The sequence below is a fragment of the Lagenorhynchus albirostris genome, chromosome 17 (assembly GCF_949774975.1).
Source record: "Lagenorhynchus albirostris chromosome 17, mLagAlb1.1, whole genome shotgun sequence".
NCBI lineage: Eukaryota > Metazoa > Chordata > Mammalia > Artiodactyla > Delphinidae > Lagenorhynchus > Lagenorhynchus albirostris.
The window spans coordinates 66,554,159-66,573,762 of NC_083111.1; the positions used below are offsets into that span (position 1 = coordinate 66,554,159).

The following is a 19,604-nucleotide window of genomic DNA, read 5'->3' on the forward strand; positions in this document are numbered from 1 at the left end:
GCAGCCTGAGACTAAGACACCTACCTAAAATCAGAAGAAGTGGCAAAAAGAATCTTCATTTACCTGTTATTCAGATTCAACAATTATCTATTGAATGATTATAAACAGGGAAGTGCTATGATTAGATAATGTGTTCTAGAAAGATCTCTTGGGCAGCAAAGTAGATATGTTGGAGGGGTTCAGGCTGGAGATGGGGAGAGAAGTTAAGCACCTCTTGTAAATTCCCAGGCAAACGATGCTGAGGGCCCTAGTCAGGGGGAAGGCAGTGCAGAAGGAGAGGAGGGGCTGACCAGGGAGAGATTTAAAAGTAGACTTGATGGGCTACATGTGTTTCAATCATGAGTCTGTGTTTCATTATATCTAAGATGCCGTGGATTGTAAGATGCAGCCTGAATTCAAAGATATGAAAAATGTTAATCTTAGGATTGATGAAATGCAGTAGAATTGAAAGCTGGGACCACCAACCCCCCATGGGAACAGTGAACACGAGCTCACAATTTAGTGTGTAAAAGAGAAATCCTGATGCATAGTGTGGATTAATGAACTTTTTTTTTAATACTTCTCCAGTTGAACTCTTTTCTTGCTGTTCTTGATTAAAGAACATGTTTGAGGGGTGGGTTTTGTGGCTAGGAACTTTATAGAAGCCTCTCAATTTTAACAAAATGCTACCCAGATGAGATGATGTCATTTACGATGCTACAGCCGTGCTCAGTTTTGGGGCAGCCAAATTCTGTTTATTTAATAAAAAAGGATGTTTTGAATGGTGGTGCTATTTCATGGAGCTTTCTTAGGCTTCCAGACAGAGTTTGGATCCCACAGACAGATGGAGCTATAACCCATGTTTTCTCTCCACAGTGACAGGCCTGCAAGCCTGTAATTACAGAGTACCAGCATCTCTTGTTTTTGGAGCTGGGATGGTTATATAAACATGGAGAGCAAGCCTAGCTTGTCCAGGCTGCGTTTTGAGGACCTGAAATTCCCCTTTGGAGGGCTTGGCACCCAAATCCCAACAGGCACCTGGCCGAGGGGGGGCAGCATGCAGCTTTCTGCAGCGGAGCCAGAGGCAGTGTTGACAGGTCAGCATGCCAGGAGGGGCCCCAGCCATATCGACCAGCAAACTCATGTCTGCATTCACAGGACCCCATGATAATTTTTGCCTTTTCAAATTTAAAATTGGATTAAAAATTTGTGCGAATGTTTTTAAGGAGTCCAGAGCCAGACTTTTTTCATTGCAAGTTATTTTAGGACTACATTTTATCGGTTGCTGTTTTGGAAAAAGTACTTTCGCCTTTGCATTCTTGGAAGTGCCCAGCAAAATCGGCCAGTCTTAACTCCTATGTTACACAGTGAGTGCGGGTTCTGAATTTAGATAGCCTAGGTTTGAATTCCAGTTCCACTGTGTGTACTTGGGCAAGCTGCTCATCCTCCTTTGCCTCAGTTCTCTCTATAAAATGGGAATAATAAGTAGTACCTGTTTCATAGAATTGTTGAGATTAATCAACCATTTAGCACGCTTAGGACAGTGCCTTGCTATTCAGTATAAAAGTAACAATAATAACTACAGTATTGACTACTAACAAGTGTTCAACTTACTCTGTGCCAGGCACTTTTCTACATATAATAGCTCATTTAATCCAACCAACCATCCTATGAGGTAGGTGCTGTCACTGTTCCTGTTTTATAGATGAGGAAATTGAAACACAGAAAAGTCTATTCAATATAAATATTCTTGTGTCTCTGCTGAACCTCATGTATACCTGGTTGTAGAATATTAAAATTATTGGTTTGTATGCCGGCTCTCCCCCATAAGTATGTGGGCTCCTCAAATACGATGACCCTAGCTGTCTTTTTTGACTCAATAGACCTAGTACTAGGCATACAGTAGGCGATAATATTGAATACATTGGAAGTAGTTTAATGGGAAGTGTCACTTTGGGGCATCAACATGAAAATACATATTCTTTCAGTATTGGCTCCCAACTGTTTTATGTGGCTCTTTCTGAGGCTTCATGGGAACAGCTTCCTTGATGACCCTTAGGGCAAATTCTGCAGCTTTTCAGTTCCTGCTGGTTATTAGCAGTTTCCGTCCAGTCCTGAGCCTCAGCCTGGTTTATGTGATAACGTCTCTCTCACTCCCTCCGTAGCTCCCCTCCCCTCCCTGCCAGTGCAGGCGAGGCTGTGTCTGCAGCGGCTGCTTGTTTCCTCGTGGCTGTTCCTCCTCCTGGAGCTTAGGTGGGGGGTAGGAGGGTGGAAATGGGGAGTAGACAGAGATTTCACCTTACTTAGCAGTCCAAGACGAGGTTTCCATCCTCTCTCCGCCGGTTGTTGCTGTATCTCCAGCTGATTTGCGGCTGGTCCTCTCTGGGGCAGGTGCCCAAAGCTGGGGCTCCCGTGGCGTGTGACGCAGAGGAGATGGCTCAAGCCCAGCTACCTTCGTAGTGTCCACGCCACCCAGGGGAAACTTGCACACCCTTGTATGCTGCTGGGGACATGGCAAGGTGCCTCGCTGCCCTTTCATCTCCCAGGCCAGTGTCCTCTCCAAGTCTCCCTCTCCCTGCCCAGTAAACAGTTGCAAGCCTGTTGCCCAAGCAGCCATCTGTAGGGGAATGAAATGCCAGTCTTCCAGATCACTGGAACTCCTGGGCTTTATGAATGATTCTCCTGGAGTCCCTGCTGTGATGTAGGGGAGGGGATAGGCTCTTTCCATGAACACTGTCCTCCCTTCTCTTCCCTCCTCCTATTACACTGATTCAGAGGATGGAGGGAGTCGAGTAGATTTTGGTCTCTCCATAAGCCCTTCAGGTTGGTGGCTGGCTCCCACTCTTGAACTTAGAATGTCAGGGTACTTGGCACCATTTGTCCTCTGCACTGGGTTTTATCCCAGGTTCTGGGACTTCATTGCAGGATTGTTCACAATAGCCAAGACACGGAAGCAGACTAAGTGTCCATCAACATATGAATGGATAAAGAATATGTGATATATAAATATATACATATATAATATATATTACATATGAAATATACATTTTAATATAATATATTTAAAAATATGTAATGGAATATTATTCAGCCACGAAAAAGAAGGAAATCTTGCCATTGGTGACAACATGGATGGACCTTGAGGGCATTATGCTAAGTAAAATAAGTAGACAGAGAAAGACAAATGCTCTATGATCTCACTTATGTGGAATCTAAAAAAGCCAAACTCATAGAAACAGACAGGGGCTGGGAGGTGGAGGAAGTGGGGAGCTGTTGGTCAAAGGGTACAAACTTTCAGTTATAAGATGAATAAGTTCTGGGGATCTAATTACAGCCTCGTGACTCTAGTTAACAATGTGTTATATACTTGAAAGTTGCTCGGAGAGTAGATCTTAAATGTTTTCACCACAGACACCAAAAAATGGTAATTAAGTGAGATGATTAACTTAATTGTGGTATCATTTAGCAATATATGTGTGTATCAATTCATCATGTTGTTTTACCTTAACCTTACATGATGTTATATGTTAATTATATCTCAAAAAAGCTGGGAAAAAACCAAAACAAAAGTAGGGGCATTTCCAACTTAAAAAAAATCTTCCAGGGATAATATAGGAGACACAACACTTTATGTCATTAGTGATTCTGTGAAATAGACCACAAAGTTTAATGTGTTTCTTTAATGTATGTCCCTTCACACCTGTACCTATGACTCTGTGAACTGTGTTCAGAAATTAAAGAGTGACTAGAGTTTTTTCCTCAGTTATATGCCCAGGCAACTGCTCTTTGAGTTAAGGAATGTGGCCCCTGTGAGAAGTACTTGAAAAAAACAGTTGTCCCCTGAACTAGGAAGTGAGGTAACCTGTGATAGTTAAACTAGTTAAAATTAACTCATAATGGGAAAAAAACCCACAACAAAGTTCTGGGACAAGAGATACTCAACATCCTGTTACTATAATTAGCAAATTACAGAGTAGGGTCCTGTTTTCAGCAGATGATTAGCATTTCTAACCCTTAGTTGTCTCATCTGTAAATGGGGGGATACGCCTTAGGAAGGTGGTAGAAGTGGGACCAGATCACATCTTGAGATCTCTGTTATGTTTAAGGTCCTTAAATCTATGAAGTTTGTGCTTTTAGGGTTGCCTGAATTCAGGGTTTCTCCCGTCTCTGTTTTTTTCAAGTTAAAATTATATTAATTAGGCACAAAAAATAATGAAATAATGCCATTTGCAGCAACATGGATGGACCTAGAGATTATCATACTAAGTGAAGTAAGTCAGAAAGAGAAAGACAAATATCATATAATATCACTTTTGATAATACAACTGAACTTATTTACAAAACAGAAACAGACTCACAGACATAGAAAATAAGCTTATGGTTACCAAAGAAGAAGCAGTGGGGAAGTATAAATTAGGAGTATGGGATTAACAGATGCACACCACTATACATAAAATAGATAAACCACAAGGATTTACTGTACAGCACAGGGAACTATATATTCAATATTTTGTAATAACCTATAATAGAAAAGAACCTGAAAAAGAATATATATATATATATATTTATATGCATAACTGAATCACTTTGCTGTACACCTGAAACTAACACAATATTGTAAATCAATTATAGTTCAAAAAAAAATTGCACTCATGTCGAAGCACTTCAGAGTTGTGAAACGCCCGACCTAGATAGAGGGGCGCATCCTAACTGGGAGAGGGGAAGAGGGGGCTGTGTTCGTACATAGGAGGGAAACAGATGCAGGGCTGTGCTCTGTATATAATCTCTTCCCGTCTACTAGGGGCAGGGCTATGAACACAAGCCAAGAAGTCTTTCAGTTATTTGCTGGCAAGTCTTCCTCTAAAAGAAAGACCATTTGGATGGCAAGGCTAATGAGGGTTTGGCCTGGAGACCCCGGGGCACCTGGTGCAGGAAGTAAGTTTTTCACAAAGACTCTTCACAAGATATCGTACTAGCTGCTGTGTGGGAAAGACAGCTGTAGAGTCATAAAAGGGCACCAGGTTTAGGATCAGATCTGAGCTTAAAACCTACCTCTGTGGTTTAGTAACTGTGTGTCGAGAGTGTGTGATAGTAAATGTTTAAAAATCAGCTCTCTCTCAAAAAAAGAAAAAGCTCTGATTTGTAGCTCTTGCTGATTTCTGAGGTATAAATATCCCCACTATGGCTGATTTTAAGTTACCAACATGCCACTGAATGTGAGGTTGGAAAAAGATGAATCCATTCAGCTCAGCTGTCATGAGCCAGCTCCAGCCTGCCGCACTGTGTGATACTGAACACATCATATAATTTCTCTGAGCATCCCCAGTTTCCACATTTGTAAAGTGATGATAATACTTGTATCTACCTTACAGGGTTGCTATGGCAGTTAAAAATGTATTTGAAAGCATTTGGGAAAGAGTAGGATTCAATTTATTATTGATGTTGCATCTGGGCTTCCTTTATTTCTTATTACCTTGGAGTTTATAAAATTTAAAGGACTTTCACCCAAGAAAAATTCTAACTGATGGAGAGTGTATGTGGGAGTTGGGAGGGGATGGAGAGAGTGTTGAAGAAAAAAAAACAAGAAATAAAACAAAAAGACAAAATAACATAGTTTCCTCTGAACTATTATATGATTTCCTAAAATCACAAAAGGCTATATGAGCTAAAAGGGACCTAGAGACTAGCTAATCCAACCCACCTGCCTATTAAAGATGAGGAAACTGAGTCAGAGAACAGAAGTGACTTCCCTGAGGTTCAGCCCTGCTGTGACAGCCCTGAGTAGAAGCTGAGTCTGCTGACCGGCTGTCCAGGGCTCATCTTGTGAGCCCACCTCTTTTCAGCCTGCATTTGTTGGCTTGAGCAAAGAGTGATGGGAATCTAAGGCTTCCATTCACACTGGTCAGGAAAAGTGATTTGGCTCAATCATCAGAATAGCTCTTTAAACCAGTCGTCTCCAAAGTGAGGTGCTGGAAGGAAAAAAAAACTTTCATTGATCTCTCTATTAAAGAGGAAGAAGTAAAGAAATCATCTATGAGGCTTCTGGCAGGAAATAATCTTGTGTAGTTCCATTGAAGGGACTACTCAGACAGGTGTGGGAGGGGTTAAGGGAACACAAAAGATGCTGAGGCCCCCAGAGATGAGCAACAAGGAAAATTACTTCTCCCAGATTTGGGGAGGAGCCTCGTGATGGCTGGAGCCGTAAGGAGGGTTTATGTGGAGGAGGGCTGCAGCTTCTGCCAGAGACCAGGGGCCAGTCAGGAGAGAGCAGGCAAGAAGGACCCTGAACTCTTTCTCTTTCTGCTCTGGTCTCTGTCAGCACCTCCCATTGGACAAACCCAACCAGATGCCAACTGGCAAGAGAGTCTGGGGGACGCAGCCATTTGTGGTCAGCCTTCTAGGGCGCTGAGCTAGGCAGAGAAGTGGAGAATGGATCTTCGGGGACAAGCAGAGAACAACCAGCACAAAAGCTTTACAAACGTTTAATGTCTGGATTGACAGTGGTCCTTTCTGTCCATCCATCAGATGTCAGTCAGTACCCAAGGCACCTTGGCCTCAGTGGGGAGCGGAGGCCAGTGGTACCCAAAGTTGATCGTTTGTTTTCAGTGTACTGTGACATATTGTAACTTCTGTATGCCTGATTAAATGGACTTATGGATTACAGTATCTAGTTTTAAATAAACAAAACCTCACAAAATGGACAAATGCTTTAAGAAGTTTCCTAGTTTCTCGCAAAGAAACAGCAGAATGACGATACTACTATTGCAGATGCAAAGGAACAGAAAAATGTGAGCACTAATATGGCTCTTCGCTGGCTGCATCAGCTTAACGATAAGCTAATGAGATCTGACTGAAAATTGGCCAGAAAGTTCATAATGATCACAACTATTTGAAATATCGATTTATGTCCATTATTACTAATGATGACTGTCCTATGTGTGCATTATGCTTCGAAGTATTAGTTAATCATAGTAGTGCCTGCCAATACTTCATAGATAGATAAGTAAATACATATATATTGGGTTTATGCTTAAAAAATGTTTATTGATGGGATGGTTGGAGACCACTGGTTTTAAACAATAAGCAAAGGCTAGAATTGTGGGGGTCATTGATTTAGTTATTATGTTTCTCTTTAGAGGCAGTGAAGGCTACATGGTTTTTCTGCCTAGAGCACATAATGCAAAAAGAAAAAAAAAAGATAGTGGGCTTGTGAATAATAATAACAAATGTTTATGTAAAGCTTATTATGTGTTAAGCACTGCTCTAACCACACAAAAGTTATTAATCATGTAAAATGCAGCAACTCAGGGGCTTCCCTGGTGGTGCAGTGGTTGAGAGTCCGCTTGCTGATACAAGGGACACGGGTTCGTGCCCCGGTCCGGGAGGATCCCACATGCCGCGGAGTGGCTGGGCTCATGAGCCGTGGCCGCTGAGCCCGCGTGTCTGGAGCCTGTGCTCCGCAACGGGAGAGGCCACAACAGTGAGAGGTCCGCGTATCGCCAATAAAAAAAAAAAAATGCTGCAACTCAATTACTCCTCACAACAATTCCGTGATGTAGGTACTGTCATTATCCCCATTTCACAGATAAGGGGACTGAGGCAGGTCAAGGTTTAGTACAGTGCCCAGTACAGCAGGAAGAGGCAGGGCAGGGTTCAAACTCAGGCAGGTTGGCTTCAGATTCTTTGCTCACTATGCCTTGCTGCCTCTCTGAAGGAAGTAGGGGCTCCTTGGAGTAATTTTGAAATTAAGAAAAAATGAAATTGCAAAGTAAAATTAAAACAATTGAATACAAGTTTAAAAAGTACAAAGAAAGGGGAGTCACTCAAGTACTCTTATGTGGGTTAAGAGTGACTGTTGCCTTGCACTCTTTGGCACCTGCCAAATGTTATTTCTCAGGATGTGGTAGCTGGCTAACTGCCTCTTGGAGCCACTAGATTCCGCTCTCCCTCTGGTTTTTCTCCCTTGCCCTCTGAAGCCTTCCTCTAGACTTTCCTTGCCTTTGTTCTCTTTCTAGGAGCTTGTATTTATTAGTCAGGGTTCTCCAGAGGCATAGAACCAATAGGATGTCTCTCTCTCTCTCTCTCTCTCCATCTCTGTAAAGATATATATAGTACCCCCCTCCCCCAGATATAGATATATAGATGTTGCAGGAAAGGGACCCCTTCCAGGCCCCGAGAGTGGGCTCTTGTCTGACACTAGAAAATGAATTGTCTGAGGAGACACATGTGCTGACAAAGCAAGAGACTGTATTGGGAAGGGGCGCCCGGGTGGAGAGCAGGAGGGTAAGGGAACCCAGGAGGACTGCTCTGCCACGTGGCTCGCAGTCTCGGGTTTTAGGAGAATGGGGTTAGTTTCCAGGTTGTCTGTGGCCAGTCATTCTGACTCAGGGTCCTTCCTGGTGGCGCTTGCATCACTCAGCCAAGATGGATTCCACGAGGAGGATTCTGGGAGGTTGGGAGGACATGTGGACTGGTGTCTCCTCTCTCCTTGAGACCTTTCCCGAATTCTTCCCGTTGATGGTAGCTTGTTAGTTCTGCGTTCCTTACCAGGATCTCCTGTTGTAAGATGACTCATGCAAGTGGCTACTATCTTGCCTGGCCAGGGCGGGCGGCTTCGGTCAGTGTTTCCCCTAACATAGAGATAGATTTTATTCTTTAAAATAAAATATTTTGTTCTTTAGAATCTGTCTATCTATAGAATTTATTTATTTTAAGGAATTGGCTCATGCAATCGTGGTGGCGTTGGCAAGTCCACAATATGCAGGGCAGGCCGGCAGGCTGGAGACGGAGAGAAGAGCTGATGCTGCAGTTTTGAGTCTGGAGGCAGGATTCCTTCCTTGGGGGCATAGGGGGGGCGGGTGTAGGCTTTTCCTCTTGAGGCCTTCAACTGATTGGATGAGGCCCATCCACATGGTGGAGGGTGATTTTCTTTACTCAGGGTCTACTGATTTAAATGTTAATCATGGGCTTCCCTGGTGGCGCAGTGGTTGAGAGTCCACCTGCCGATGCAGGGGACACGGGTTCGTGCCCCGGTCCGGGAGGATCCCACATGCCGCGGAGCGGCTGGGCCCGTGAGCCATGGCCACTGAGCCTGTGCGTCAGGAGCCTGTGCTCCGCAACAGGAGAGGCCACAACAGTGAGAGGCCCGCGTACTGCAAAAAAAAAAAAAAAAAATGTTAATCACATCTAAAAATTACCTTCACAGCAATATCTAGATTGGTGTTTGACCAAACAAATGAGCACCATGGCCTTGCCAGGTTGACACATAAAATTCCCACTACAGGGCTCCTTGAAGAGATCTGGGGTTCATTTGGGCTTCTGTTAGTTTTCTAGAACACTGGTGAGGCTCAGGCACTGGGACCGTAGGGGATACAGAGCTTTAGTTCTCTCCAAAAGGGAAATCTGCCCAAACTTCAGTGTTTTGTGTTTTGTTTTCAAGAAACCATTTGAAACCACCAAATGGGCTTGGGTGGTAAGTCTTGTCTCTGGTTCTTAAGCCACAGTCCCTGGCTCCCAGATTTCAAAGGAGGAGCCCCTGTTCATACTGATTCAGGAAGAGCATATAGTAGGCTTGCGTCTGATGCTGCACTGTTCTCTTTCTCAGAAGCACGAACTCAGTTCTTCCTCTCTGAATTCCTCTGGTACTTTGTCCCTCACTAGGGCACTCGGAACTTTGGATCGTATGTTGTGGTTGACGTCCACTCTCTTGCCCGCCTGGGGACCAGGTCGATAAAGTTATCTGAGAGCAAGTGCTGAGTTCACACTTCTGAATGGCTGTTCCGGTGCCCAGGACATTGCTGCTTCATAAACATGCCTTAAACATTGGCGAGAATTTGAAATGCCGATTCTCTGTGATGCTTCTTGGGTACAAACATGATTGGCGTCAGCCTCAATGAAGCCCATGTAGAACAGGAGGGAGGCAACTTTACACCTGTCCCTGACAGGCAGAGCCCTCCTGTCCAGTTTTTGCAGGTCCGCGTATCAGGGCGGCCAAGATAACTTGCTGCTGATTTAGGCTGTGGCTTTTATTTGCAGACAGATCGTCACTCAGCGTGGGATGGGGGACATGCAGCAGAAGGATCAGAGGGAATTTGTCTGAAGGGGCAGAGCTAGAGTGTCTGTCTGATGCACTGTCCTGGCTTCCTGTATGGCTGTAACAAGTTACCACAAATTTAGTGGCTTAATACAAATTCATTAGAAGGTCAGAAGTCTGGCACAGGTCTCACTGGGCCAAGGTCAAGGTGTCAGCAGGGCAAGGTTCCCTTCTGTAGGCTCTAGGGGTTGATGGTTTCCTTGCCTTTTCCACATTATAGACTTCAATATCATTCCTTGTCTCTTTGGGGAACCATTATTCTGCCCACCATAGCAGCCTTATGATTTCCATTTTAAAATAAGGTATTAGTGTAAGATATGATTTTTTTTTTTTTTTTTGGTGGTACGCGGGCCTCTCACTGTTGTGGCCTCTCCTGTTGCGGAGCACAGGCTCCGGACGCACAGGCTCAGCGGCCATGGCTCACGGGCCCAGTGGCTCCGCGGCATGTGGGATCCTCCCGGACCGGGGCACGAACCCACGTCCCCTGCATCGGCAGGCGGACTCTCAACCACTGCGCCACCAGGGAAGCCCCTAAGATATGATTTTTAATGGAAAGGTATAAAAATTTCACTAACATTAACAATCTTAGATTCTTTTTACAGAATTTGAGATATATTTATGTTTACTAAATTTATAAGTTATTAATTTACTTGGGAATGTTTTGCTTATTAGGGTTGAAGCTTCTTTGAGCAGGTATTTGAAGTGCTTATTTTTTAAAAAAGCAAATGCATTAGAGTTATAATTGCCCCTTTAAAACGTTTAAAGGAACTTTTATTGTTCGTAAAAGGGACTTGTTTAGTCTGTCCAATGTGAGTTTATCAAACAGTAATAAAAGACCCTCTTATTTCGTATGAAAATGTACTAGACTTGTAAAGGTTTAGTTGAACTTAAAAGAAACTTTAATGAACACGAGGTTTCCACATTTGTTACTTTTTCAACTACCATTAATTTTTAACCAAGACACTATAAATAGTTGTATGCATGTAAGCTCAGGCTGATTCTTATTCTAGTCCAGGGTAAGTTTGTGGTCCTGAGACTTTCAAAAGCATTTTATGAATCTGTGTGTGGGTTTATTCATTGATTCAGCCCAGGCATTGTGCTAGGTACAAATAAGATTACAGTGTAACAAAGTCCATATGCAAAAAAGTGATACAGAAGATGAGATTTTCTCAGTTGGAGGGAGCTTCAGCCAGGAGGTGGTCCTGAGGAGCAATAGATGCTTATCAGATAGAGGGGCTGGGAAAAGCGTTCTAGGGAGGTGGAACGGCCTGCGCAAAGAATGCATGGGATGTGTAGGGAATGGTGAGATTTTGTGATCCTGTTGGGAGTTAAAAAAAAAAATCTCTAATTATCCTCAGGTGCCTTTTATGTCATTTTCTGATGGAGAGTTAGTGGCAGGATCAGGGCAGGTTCCAGAGTAAATGTGTTGGGGAAGTTTGTCATCCATGGGTTAGTCACTTGAGCATATTATACCCAACTAGGAATGCAGTGCAATTCCTAACCCGATTCTCTTGCTGCTCAGGAAATCATAATTATTATCATTTACCGAGCTTACATTTTATGTGCCTGGCTCCTAGCACTTTACATGTATTAGCTCACTTAACACTCACAGCCACAGCAATAGATTATCAACAGAGTCGAGGAAACGGACACAGAGAAGGGTGCTAAGTAAGGTGACAAAAGTTACACTGCAGGTAAGTGACAGGACCATGATCTGAACCTTGCACAAGCCGTTTCCTCTTTCTGGCATGCTCGTGCCCTCATCTTCTGAGGCTGGCTCCTTCTCACCTTTCAACATCACTTCCTCAGAGAGCTCCCCCTACCCCCAACCCACCTTGTTATTCTGCATCTCAGTCCCTTGTTTATTCCCTTCATAGCACTTATTACAAATTAAATTCATCCCCTACTTGTTTTTTTCTTTCCCACTAGAATCTAAATTCCATTAGGATAGAGACCCCGTCTGTCTTGTTCACCATCCTATACCCAGTGCCTTGCACAGTGTAGCATATAGTAGCTGTTCAATAAATGTCTGTTGATGAGTAAATTAATACTGACTTTAAAGTTCATTATTCCCAAAGCATTCTATTATATGAATAGTAAGTGGAAATACCCCATTTGAGCATAATACTGTATTTCTGATTCAGGTTGGTACTCAGCAGCAAGCTTAGTTTTCTATGTATTCCTAGAAAATTTTACAACGATGATAAGTTTCTGGGAGAAGGAATATAACTTTCACTCAGCAAAAGATAAACATACTCAGTTCGATTAAAAAACCAACTTGAATTGACATGCACCAAAAATGCACCAGTGTGTGTTGTTGGAAAAACATTTATTGCAATTCAGTGTCAAAAAATTTTTACAAAAATACGCCACCTTCTGGTACAAACAACTATAAAAAAAGAAATCAGTTCATCATGCAAGAAAAGAGTGCAAATAATTTATACAGAAAGACTCAGCTCACACAATATTAAATAAACATCTTTGCATGTAATTGGTCTAACCTTAAACTTTTAGTTAAAATGTTCAATCCCCTATTGTATTTTTAATTAAAAAAGTACTTTAAAGCTTCTAAAGCTTAGGATATGGACTTTAATAGACACCCCCTCTGGCTAGGGTGATTGGCACTTGGTAGGATAAAGATGGCACCAAGTGTTCTCAAGTGTAGAGCACTGTTGGAGCCTTCTGTTTAACAGACTTGTGTATCATTAATTAAACAAACATTTCTATACTCAGAGACAGAAGAAGTCATGTTCAAACTCCAGAAGTAATGTTGTAGCAGATGGAGTTTCAAGAAGTTCAGAGTTTTGAAGCAGCCATCCATTTTTGGCCAGACGGAGCAGGGCCTGAGTTTTGAGAGATCTCTCAGAAAGCTTTGTTTGCTGAGTTCAAGGACACTTTGAAAAATGTCTAGCAGACAAAGTCATGAATATCGTGGTCCCTTGCTCCTTGCTGCCTCATGGAACAACCCCCCTTTGCTTGTGAGGTTTAGCAGAGAGTGATCTTCCACTGGGTGGAAGCTTATTGGATCTCACAGCAGGTACCAGGGAGATGGAAGGGATGGATCAAATGTACCTTTTAGTCTAAGGGGAGAGGAAATACCTGCTTGGTTACCATCAGAACCTCAGTTTCTGGAAAGCAAGCCAGCTGCTCAGCCATTAGGTGTCTCAGGGGCCACCTTTATAATTAAAATCTATTTATCCAGGGAAAAATAAACTTGTCAAAATATGCTGCTTACTTTGTGGCAAGCAGGTTGTACTCACTAGTATGCCGTACTCACAGCAGAGTCAGAGTCAGTAACAATGTTAAGCAACCCCTTAACTTCTCCAGGAAGAATCAGGGACTTAAAATGTCTTTAACAGTTAACGGCCGGACACCGAACACTGGACACGAACGTGCCTTCCACAGCGAACGTCTTGAGAAGAATCAGCTTAGGTGTCACGTGTGTCCAGCCACAACAAAAGGTGCTGGGGCAGGGGTTACAAAGTCAAGGCCTCAGAAAGTCCCAAGTTTACGCTCAGGTCCACTGCTGAGCGCCAGGTGGGTTGAGGCATGTCACCTGAATATTCTGGACCCACTACCTCATTTTGAAAGGCAGAAGGAATGCCAGACTCCAGCGTTTCTAACGTCCCTCCCAGCGCTCAAGTCTGGGGGAGGAGTTTCCTTCCTTTGGAAAACCACGAGGCTTGACTCTCCTTAACAAAACGGAGAAGAAAGCATCCACAGAAAACATTGAGTTTAAAGGAATTACGATCTTGTTTGTTGAAGACATCAGGGGCCAGAGATATATCAAAGAGCCCCATCTCTGCGATTGCCTAGAGGTTGAGGGTGTTTCTGAGGTCTGTTTAAACACTAATAGGATTTTCGGCCAGCATCCAGTCAGAGGATGGTTCACAGACTCGGAGAGTTGGAAACAGATTAAAACAAAAAAACACGAAAAACAACAGATGTCAACATAGAAAATGATGATAGAGTTTAGTTTAAAAAAAATTCACACATAAAATTATTACAGTTAAAAAAATTCACACGTAAAATAGCGTGTTTGCATAGCAAGACATAATTGCCCTTCAGCCTGGCAGGAATATATAAACTCAGGTGCCTATTTTATGATAAACATTGTATTGAACACTAAGAATGATATACTTTTGAAATGACTGAACTTCTTGTAAATCACACCACTTGCTTAGACAAATGAAATTCCAAGCTCTTTCTCTTCTCCCGTATAAAAACAACGGAAACAAGGAGGCTCTGTTAATTGCAAGCTCCCAAACAGTTTATGAAGAGAGAACTGTGGCAATAAGGCAATACACACTCATTACCTTCCTTCACCATTGCCAAGTAAAGCCTGTTCTTGCCTTGACAGTTTTGCAGCCCATCTAAAATATCAATATCTCCTCTGAGCCACTTCAATATAAAATGGATCATCACTAAACATAGGTCATCTTACAGCTGACCCTTTTGATCTCAAAACTGGGGATGTTTTCACATTGTAGTTTCTGCTACAATCCTCCCATGTGACTGGTCCATCCACTAAAAGTAACAGCATTGAGTAATAACACCATCTAGTTTAAAATGTCTGGATCTTGTTATAAGTTGAGCCCTCCTAAGCTTCGCATATTCTCCTTTCCTCAAATGCTGTGCCTTCTTCTCAAGACTCTAGGATCGTTGCTCGGAAACCTGTGTGTTGAACCAAAGCATAACACCCCTGTGGCTCGGCTTCCACTGTCCTGGACAAAACTCTTTCCTTCTCTGGAAGTCCAGGGTACTTTCATATTTGACATCAATTTTAAATTCTCCTTTACAGAGTTGGGGTGGGGGTAAGTAGGTACAGCAAAGAGTAGAGCATTCTGTCTCTTCCAGCACTTTCCATTGTCATGTCCCTTCTGGCTTTTAGAACAGCGGTTCTGAGACAGAGATTCTTTGTTTTTGTTTTTTAGGTCACTTTGTCCTGGGAGGGTTTGCCAATAGAAATTCTATAGACAATTAGTGCCCAGGGAACAAGCATTTTCTTTTTAACTCGCTTTACTTATACGTGAGGCTCTGGCCATGCTTCACAGCCACCCAGTGGCACCAACACAGGTGCTCACACCTGCTGTGCTCTTTTTCCCCACTGCCCTCCCACAAACCACAGCATCAAAGACACGCCACTTCTATTCCTTCCCCTCTCCCTCTCCACCTGCCATTTCCTTCCTCATTCTCCTCTTCCAATGAAAGGGAACCACAAATGTTGGTTTCTTCTTTTCTTTTCCTTAAAAATTTTCCTTGACTCTGTCACACACCACCTCCAATTATGCCAGAGGAGATGGGGAGAGCCCCGAGTCACCATCTGGGTAGACATTTCAGAAAACCGTTAAGCCTATCCCTTGTGGTAGGGTCGTTCTGCACAGATGCTCCTGCTGCCTGGGGCACGCTATGCGGTCATGAGCACCACGGACAGTCCAAGTGACACTGGTTCGCCAGTTTCGTGCTGACAGCCAAAGCAGGCAACATTTCTGGGACTGCAAACCTGAAGGTGCCGAGGAGTCTCCGTCTGCTCCTTCAGCGTGGAGGGGTGGAGGTCATGAGTTGGGGGGAAGATGTGGAAGGCCATGAACGCCAAAAAATGCCAGAGTCAACGGTTCCAGAGCCCTCACAGCAACGACAGCCCCAGCTCCACTCACATCTTTAAGGAAGCTGAGACCTTTGCGAGAACCTGCCTGAATTATGGAAGACAGAGCTTTTTATTCCATGGTCTGGACCCTGCATTCTCAGTGTGACCTTGACTCGGGGGGAGAAGAGGTGTTACAGTAGTTTGTGGCCCTCCAAAGCTCAACCTTACCCAACAAGATCTTATTCTTCAGTATTTACTTTTGCTCAGCGTTGAAATAAACAACTTACTTTTTTCTTGTTCAGGGGGGTGGTGACGAAAAAAGATATTAAGAAATCCTGGTGTAGGCACAGACCTTGCAAAGTGAGGAACATCAACTAGTGGTCGAGTTCCCTTCCGGATGCTGGTACTTGGGTTGTGCTTTGAGGGAAGGGCGTGAAGGGGTCCTACATCACTAGTTGGTCCCTTGGCTTGTCTCTGTACATTCTTAACCATCTCTCCCCATTTCAGGTCACCCCAGATTCAACCCCTAAGAATACACTGCTCCTCAACGTAAATGTGAACCAAGTTCCTATTTCTGCTTCACTTATGTGCCAAGGTCATGCTGGGTGGCCACTTTACTTACTAAAAAAAAAAAAAAAAAAAAAGGAAAGCAAATACAATTGCAGAAATATGTACATTGTTGTAGAAAAGCAAAGTTCTATAAAAAGTAAAAAACAAAAACATCCCCCATTCCCTCCCAGGAATATTGACTCCGTAAGTCCTGAGATTTCCTTCTCCCACATAGTTACCTGCTGGTATTGGCCTAGCAAGTTCCCCTGGGGTTTGGAGCAAGTTAAGGATGAACTCATGGTACCTCTGCTCCCTATCTGGCTGGAACGCCAGGCTTTACTTTATCATCCTTACAAGAAGCCCTACCTCAGGTTGACTAAATTTTGGTGTTGCATGTAAAGAAAACTCCTCAACTATCACCCACCAAGAGGAACAGCAGCTGATATGTAAAAACCTGGTTTACAAGCCTTTATCAGTACTCTGGCTCCAAACAGTCCCCAGGGAGAGGCTTATCCGTGAAGATACCCCAGGAAGCCCAGACAAGCCAAGAAGTTAAACAGGAATAAGAAAGTCTTCACAGCTATTGGGTGACTAATTCCATCTTTTCTGTGGCAGGATTTCCTCTTGAACTGTTTTTAATTGGCCTTATGATGTTGTCCCGAATGAGCTACAACATGGAAGGAAAAAAGGCATAGATGCTTTGGGGTTGTTCTAGAAAAGAGGCAACCCCAAAGAGTGTCCCATTCGTCTAAAAAGGAAGCCTGAAGCATGATGAGGATTGCCTCCAATATCTCTTCCTGTTTTAAATCACTTTTTATATGATGAAGAAACAAGAAAAACAGAGACTGCCTACTGGACCACGCGCTTTGTCCGAGCGAGTATTGTAGCTTTCCGAGGTAGACTATTGTGTGGTATCTTCAGAAGATAAGGCCCTATACCCATGCGGGTTTAAGATGAGTGGTGCTTCCTTTGCCTTTTCAAAACAAACTCCAGATCAAAACCCAAAGCCCAGGGATTTCTCATATGTAGTTTTTCTTCTTTTTTTTTTTTCCAACACATTTTCACATTGTAAACAAAGAGCATTCTATCTTGTATTTGAGTTTTGCCCCTTTCTCCCACATCTCTAGGGAACTATAAAGGAGTCTCAGTGAATGTCAAGAGAATTCCATTTTCACCGATGAAATAGAATTCCTGCCTCATAGTCTTGCTGGCAAATCATTAGGAAAAATAGTTTATTTACAGTATTTCTGCTTTTCCATACCAATTCTAATGAGAAGTCCATATGCTTAAATTCCCAGCCAGCAACTGCGTCTCTCCCCTCCAACGTCCTCTCAATGGCTTATCGCAGAAGTTTTGAGCCAATGTCTAAAATGTACACTATTTACAAATGAAGCGTCCAAACTCTGTATTTCCAACCATCCAGTCAGCAGGGGGACCCTTCTGAAGTGTTGTCATGTGCTGGGATTCAGAACTTGAACAAGTTGATAAAGTCCTGGGGTGAAAGTGAAACGGAGCAGCTCTCTGGATTATTGGCTGTGCACGGGTGATCGGTGCCCTAGAAAGGAACATCGTGGTTAGGTGGGCATTCTCGGCGGCATCTCATTGGCTTGTAGCACCCTAAGTAAGGCATTGCCCAACCTCTAAACAACATTCCTCTGTCAAGAATGCCCTGTGTTATGGAAAAACTAAAGAGCTGCGTGTGTGGGTGTGTGTGCGCACGCGCACGCGTGCACAGAGCGATGGGGGAGTCTGGGGGGGGCTTGCAGAAAAAAATAAACACAGGGGGGTGAAGGAAACAAAGGTCTTTGAAAGTTTCTGAATCAGTTTTACCTTCACCTTCAGCTGGGGGCTACAACAGTGAAGAGCAGGAAAGCATTTGGCGACACAGTGCTAGTGCCATTGGCTCTTAGGGGCTGGGCTGGGGATGTGTGGCAACGACCTCCAAGACATATACCTTCCAGGAAAGAATATGGCAGTGTCTGCAAAGCTGAAGGGTGTCTCCATACTGCTCTTTCCGTGGGTAACAGCGCACAAGTTTAAAATACATCTTCTTCCAATCCAGCTGTCCTTTATCTGACAAAATTAATCGCTTGCGGATCTAAATATCAAACAAATAAAAGTAGTTCTGAAAAGTTCTGCTCCTGCCTCCTTTCCACCTTTTTCATCTATACCCTGGCAACAGCTAGGGAAAAAGTAGCAAAGATATAAAGAAGTAGCTTCTGAGCTCTACCTAGTGAAGGAAACAATAGCTTTTAACCAGTCTTTAAAAGAAACAGGTGGCCGATGACGCCTGACTGGTGACCTGTACTAAATTGCATTTGGATGGTCTTGAAAGTTTAGGTCATCTCAATAAACCACTTCAATCTTTTCTTTGCTGTAACTTGAGTGATTATTTCCAGGGAGATGCAGTGACTGCTTGGCACAATGGCTCTATTTTATATCGAAATATTAGTGGTTTCGTGAACAGCACTTGTTGAGCTCACACTTCTATATAAAGAAGTTGGAAAAAAAATCTGAGGCAGTGTGCGGAGGGGAAAGAGGCCTAGAGCTGGTGTCAGAAGGCCCAAATTCAAATCCAAGGCCAGTTTCCCCACCTAGAGAGCGCGCCACTAATTTGGATATGTCACTTAGCCACTTGTGGCCTTAGTCTCTCCATCTGTTTGAAGTGGGCATAACGATATCTACCCTTCCCTGGGTCATTAACACAAAATGAAATAACATCAGTAAAAGTCCTTTAACTGTAAAATCTCATAAAAATGTAAGTTATTTTGTTAGAGAAAAGAAGGACTGGTGCCAATTTATGAATTTTTTTGGAGCAAGTTGTAACATGGGACTAGGTTAAGAATATAAGGTGGTTTTTTTCTTCCTATTGAAACACATAAACAAAATCTCACAGATATTATTTAGAAACTCCTTGAACTGTTTTCTAGTCAAACCAGGGAGCCCTGGAGAGTGGGTTTGAGAAGGATGCCAAGGCAGCTTGAGGGCGGCGGGCAGAGAGGAAGAGAAGGAAGAACGGCCACTGGGCTGCACTGACCTGCCGCTCGGAGAAGTGGTACTGGCAGAGCTTCTTCCATAAGAGCCGGTCCTCGCTGAGCACGTGCAGGTCAGGGGCTGCCTGGCCCAGGCTGACCAGGTCTCGCCCGTCACTCAGCCTTTGCATAATGTTCAGTTGTAAGCACAAAGGCAGGTCAGTGAAGGTGAGGCCTTTGAAGGCAGGCTGTGGGGAGAAGGGTTATGTTAAGTTGCAGGGCAGAGAGTAGCTATGCACCAGGTGACACCAAGGATGCAGCTGTCCCCTCATCCTCCAGCCTCAAGGTGGTTTATTGATCAGAGACCAAAGCAGCAGTTCTCTCTACTCTAAGTACAGACACAGGACCCATGACCGAGACCCGC

General features: G+C 43.5%; 2 protein-coding genes across 6 annotated transcripts in view; one reads left to right on the top strand and one right to left on the bottom strand.

Moving 5' to 3' along the window:
* NTAQ1 (N-terminal glutamine amidase 1) overlaps positions 1 to 19,604 on the top strand; it is a 252,454-nt gene that overhangs the window by 47,409 nt on the left and 185,441 nt on the right. Inside the window, exon 6 of one of the 5 annotated variants that reach the window (XM_060127249.1) lies at positions 6,299 to 6,611. The exons of the other annotated variants lie outside the window; for them this stretch is intronic. Within the exon in view, the coding sequence (XP_059983232.1) occupies positions 6,299 to 6,393 (95 nt within the window). The 3' untranslated portion in view covers positions 6,394 to 6,611. Of the gene's footprint in view, positions 1 to 6,298; positions 6,612 to 19,604 lie in introns of those variants that run through there. 5 annotated transcript variants of the gene reach the window in all.
* Positions 17,422 to 19,604, bottom strand: part of FBXO32 (F-box protein 32) — a 29,179-nt gene continuing 26,996 nt past the window's right edge. Inside the window, exons 7-9 of the mRNA XM_060127244.1 lie at positions 19,246 to 19,428; positions 18,163 to 18,306; positions 17,422 to 17,763 (exon numbers count right to left, since the gene is read on the bottom strand). Coding sequence (XP_059983227.1) covers positions 17,674 to 17,763; positions 18,163 to 18,306; positions 19,246 to 19,428 — 417 coding nt within the window. The 3' untranslated portion in view covers positions 17,422 to 17,673. The remainder of the gene's footprint in view (positions 17,764 to 18,162; positions 18,307 to 19,245; positions 19,429 to 19,604) is intronic.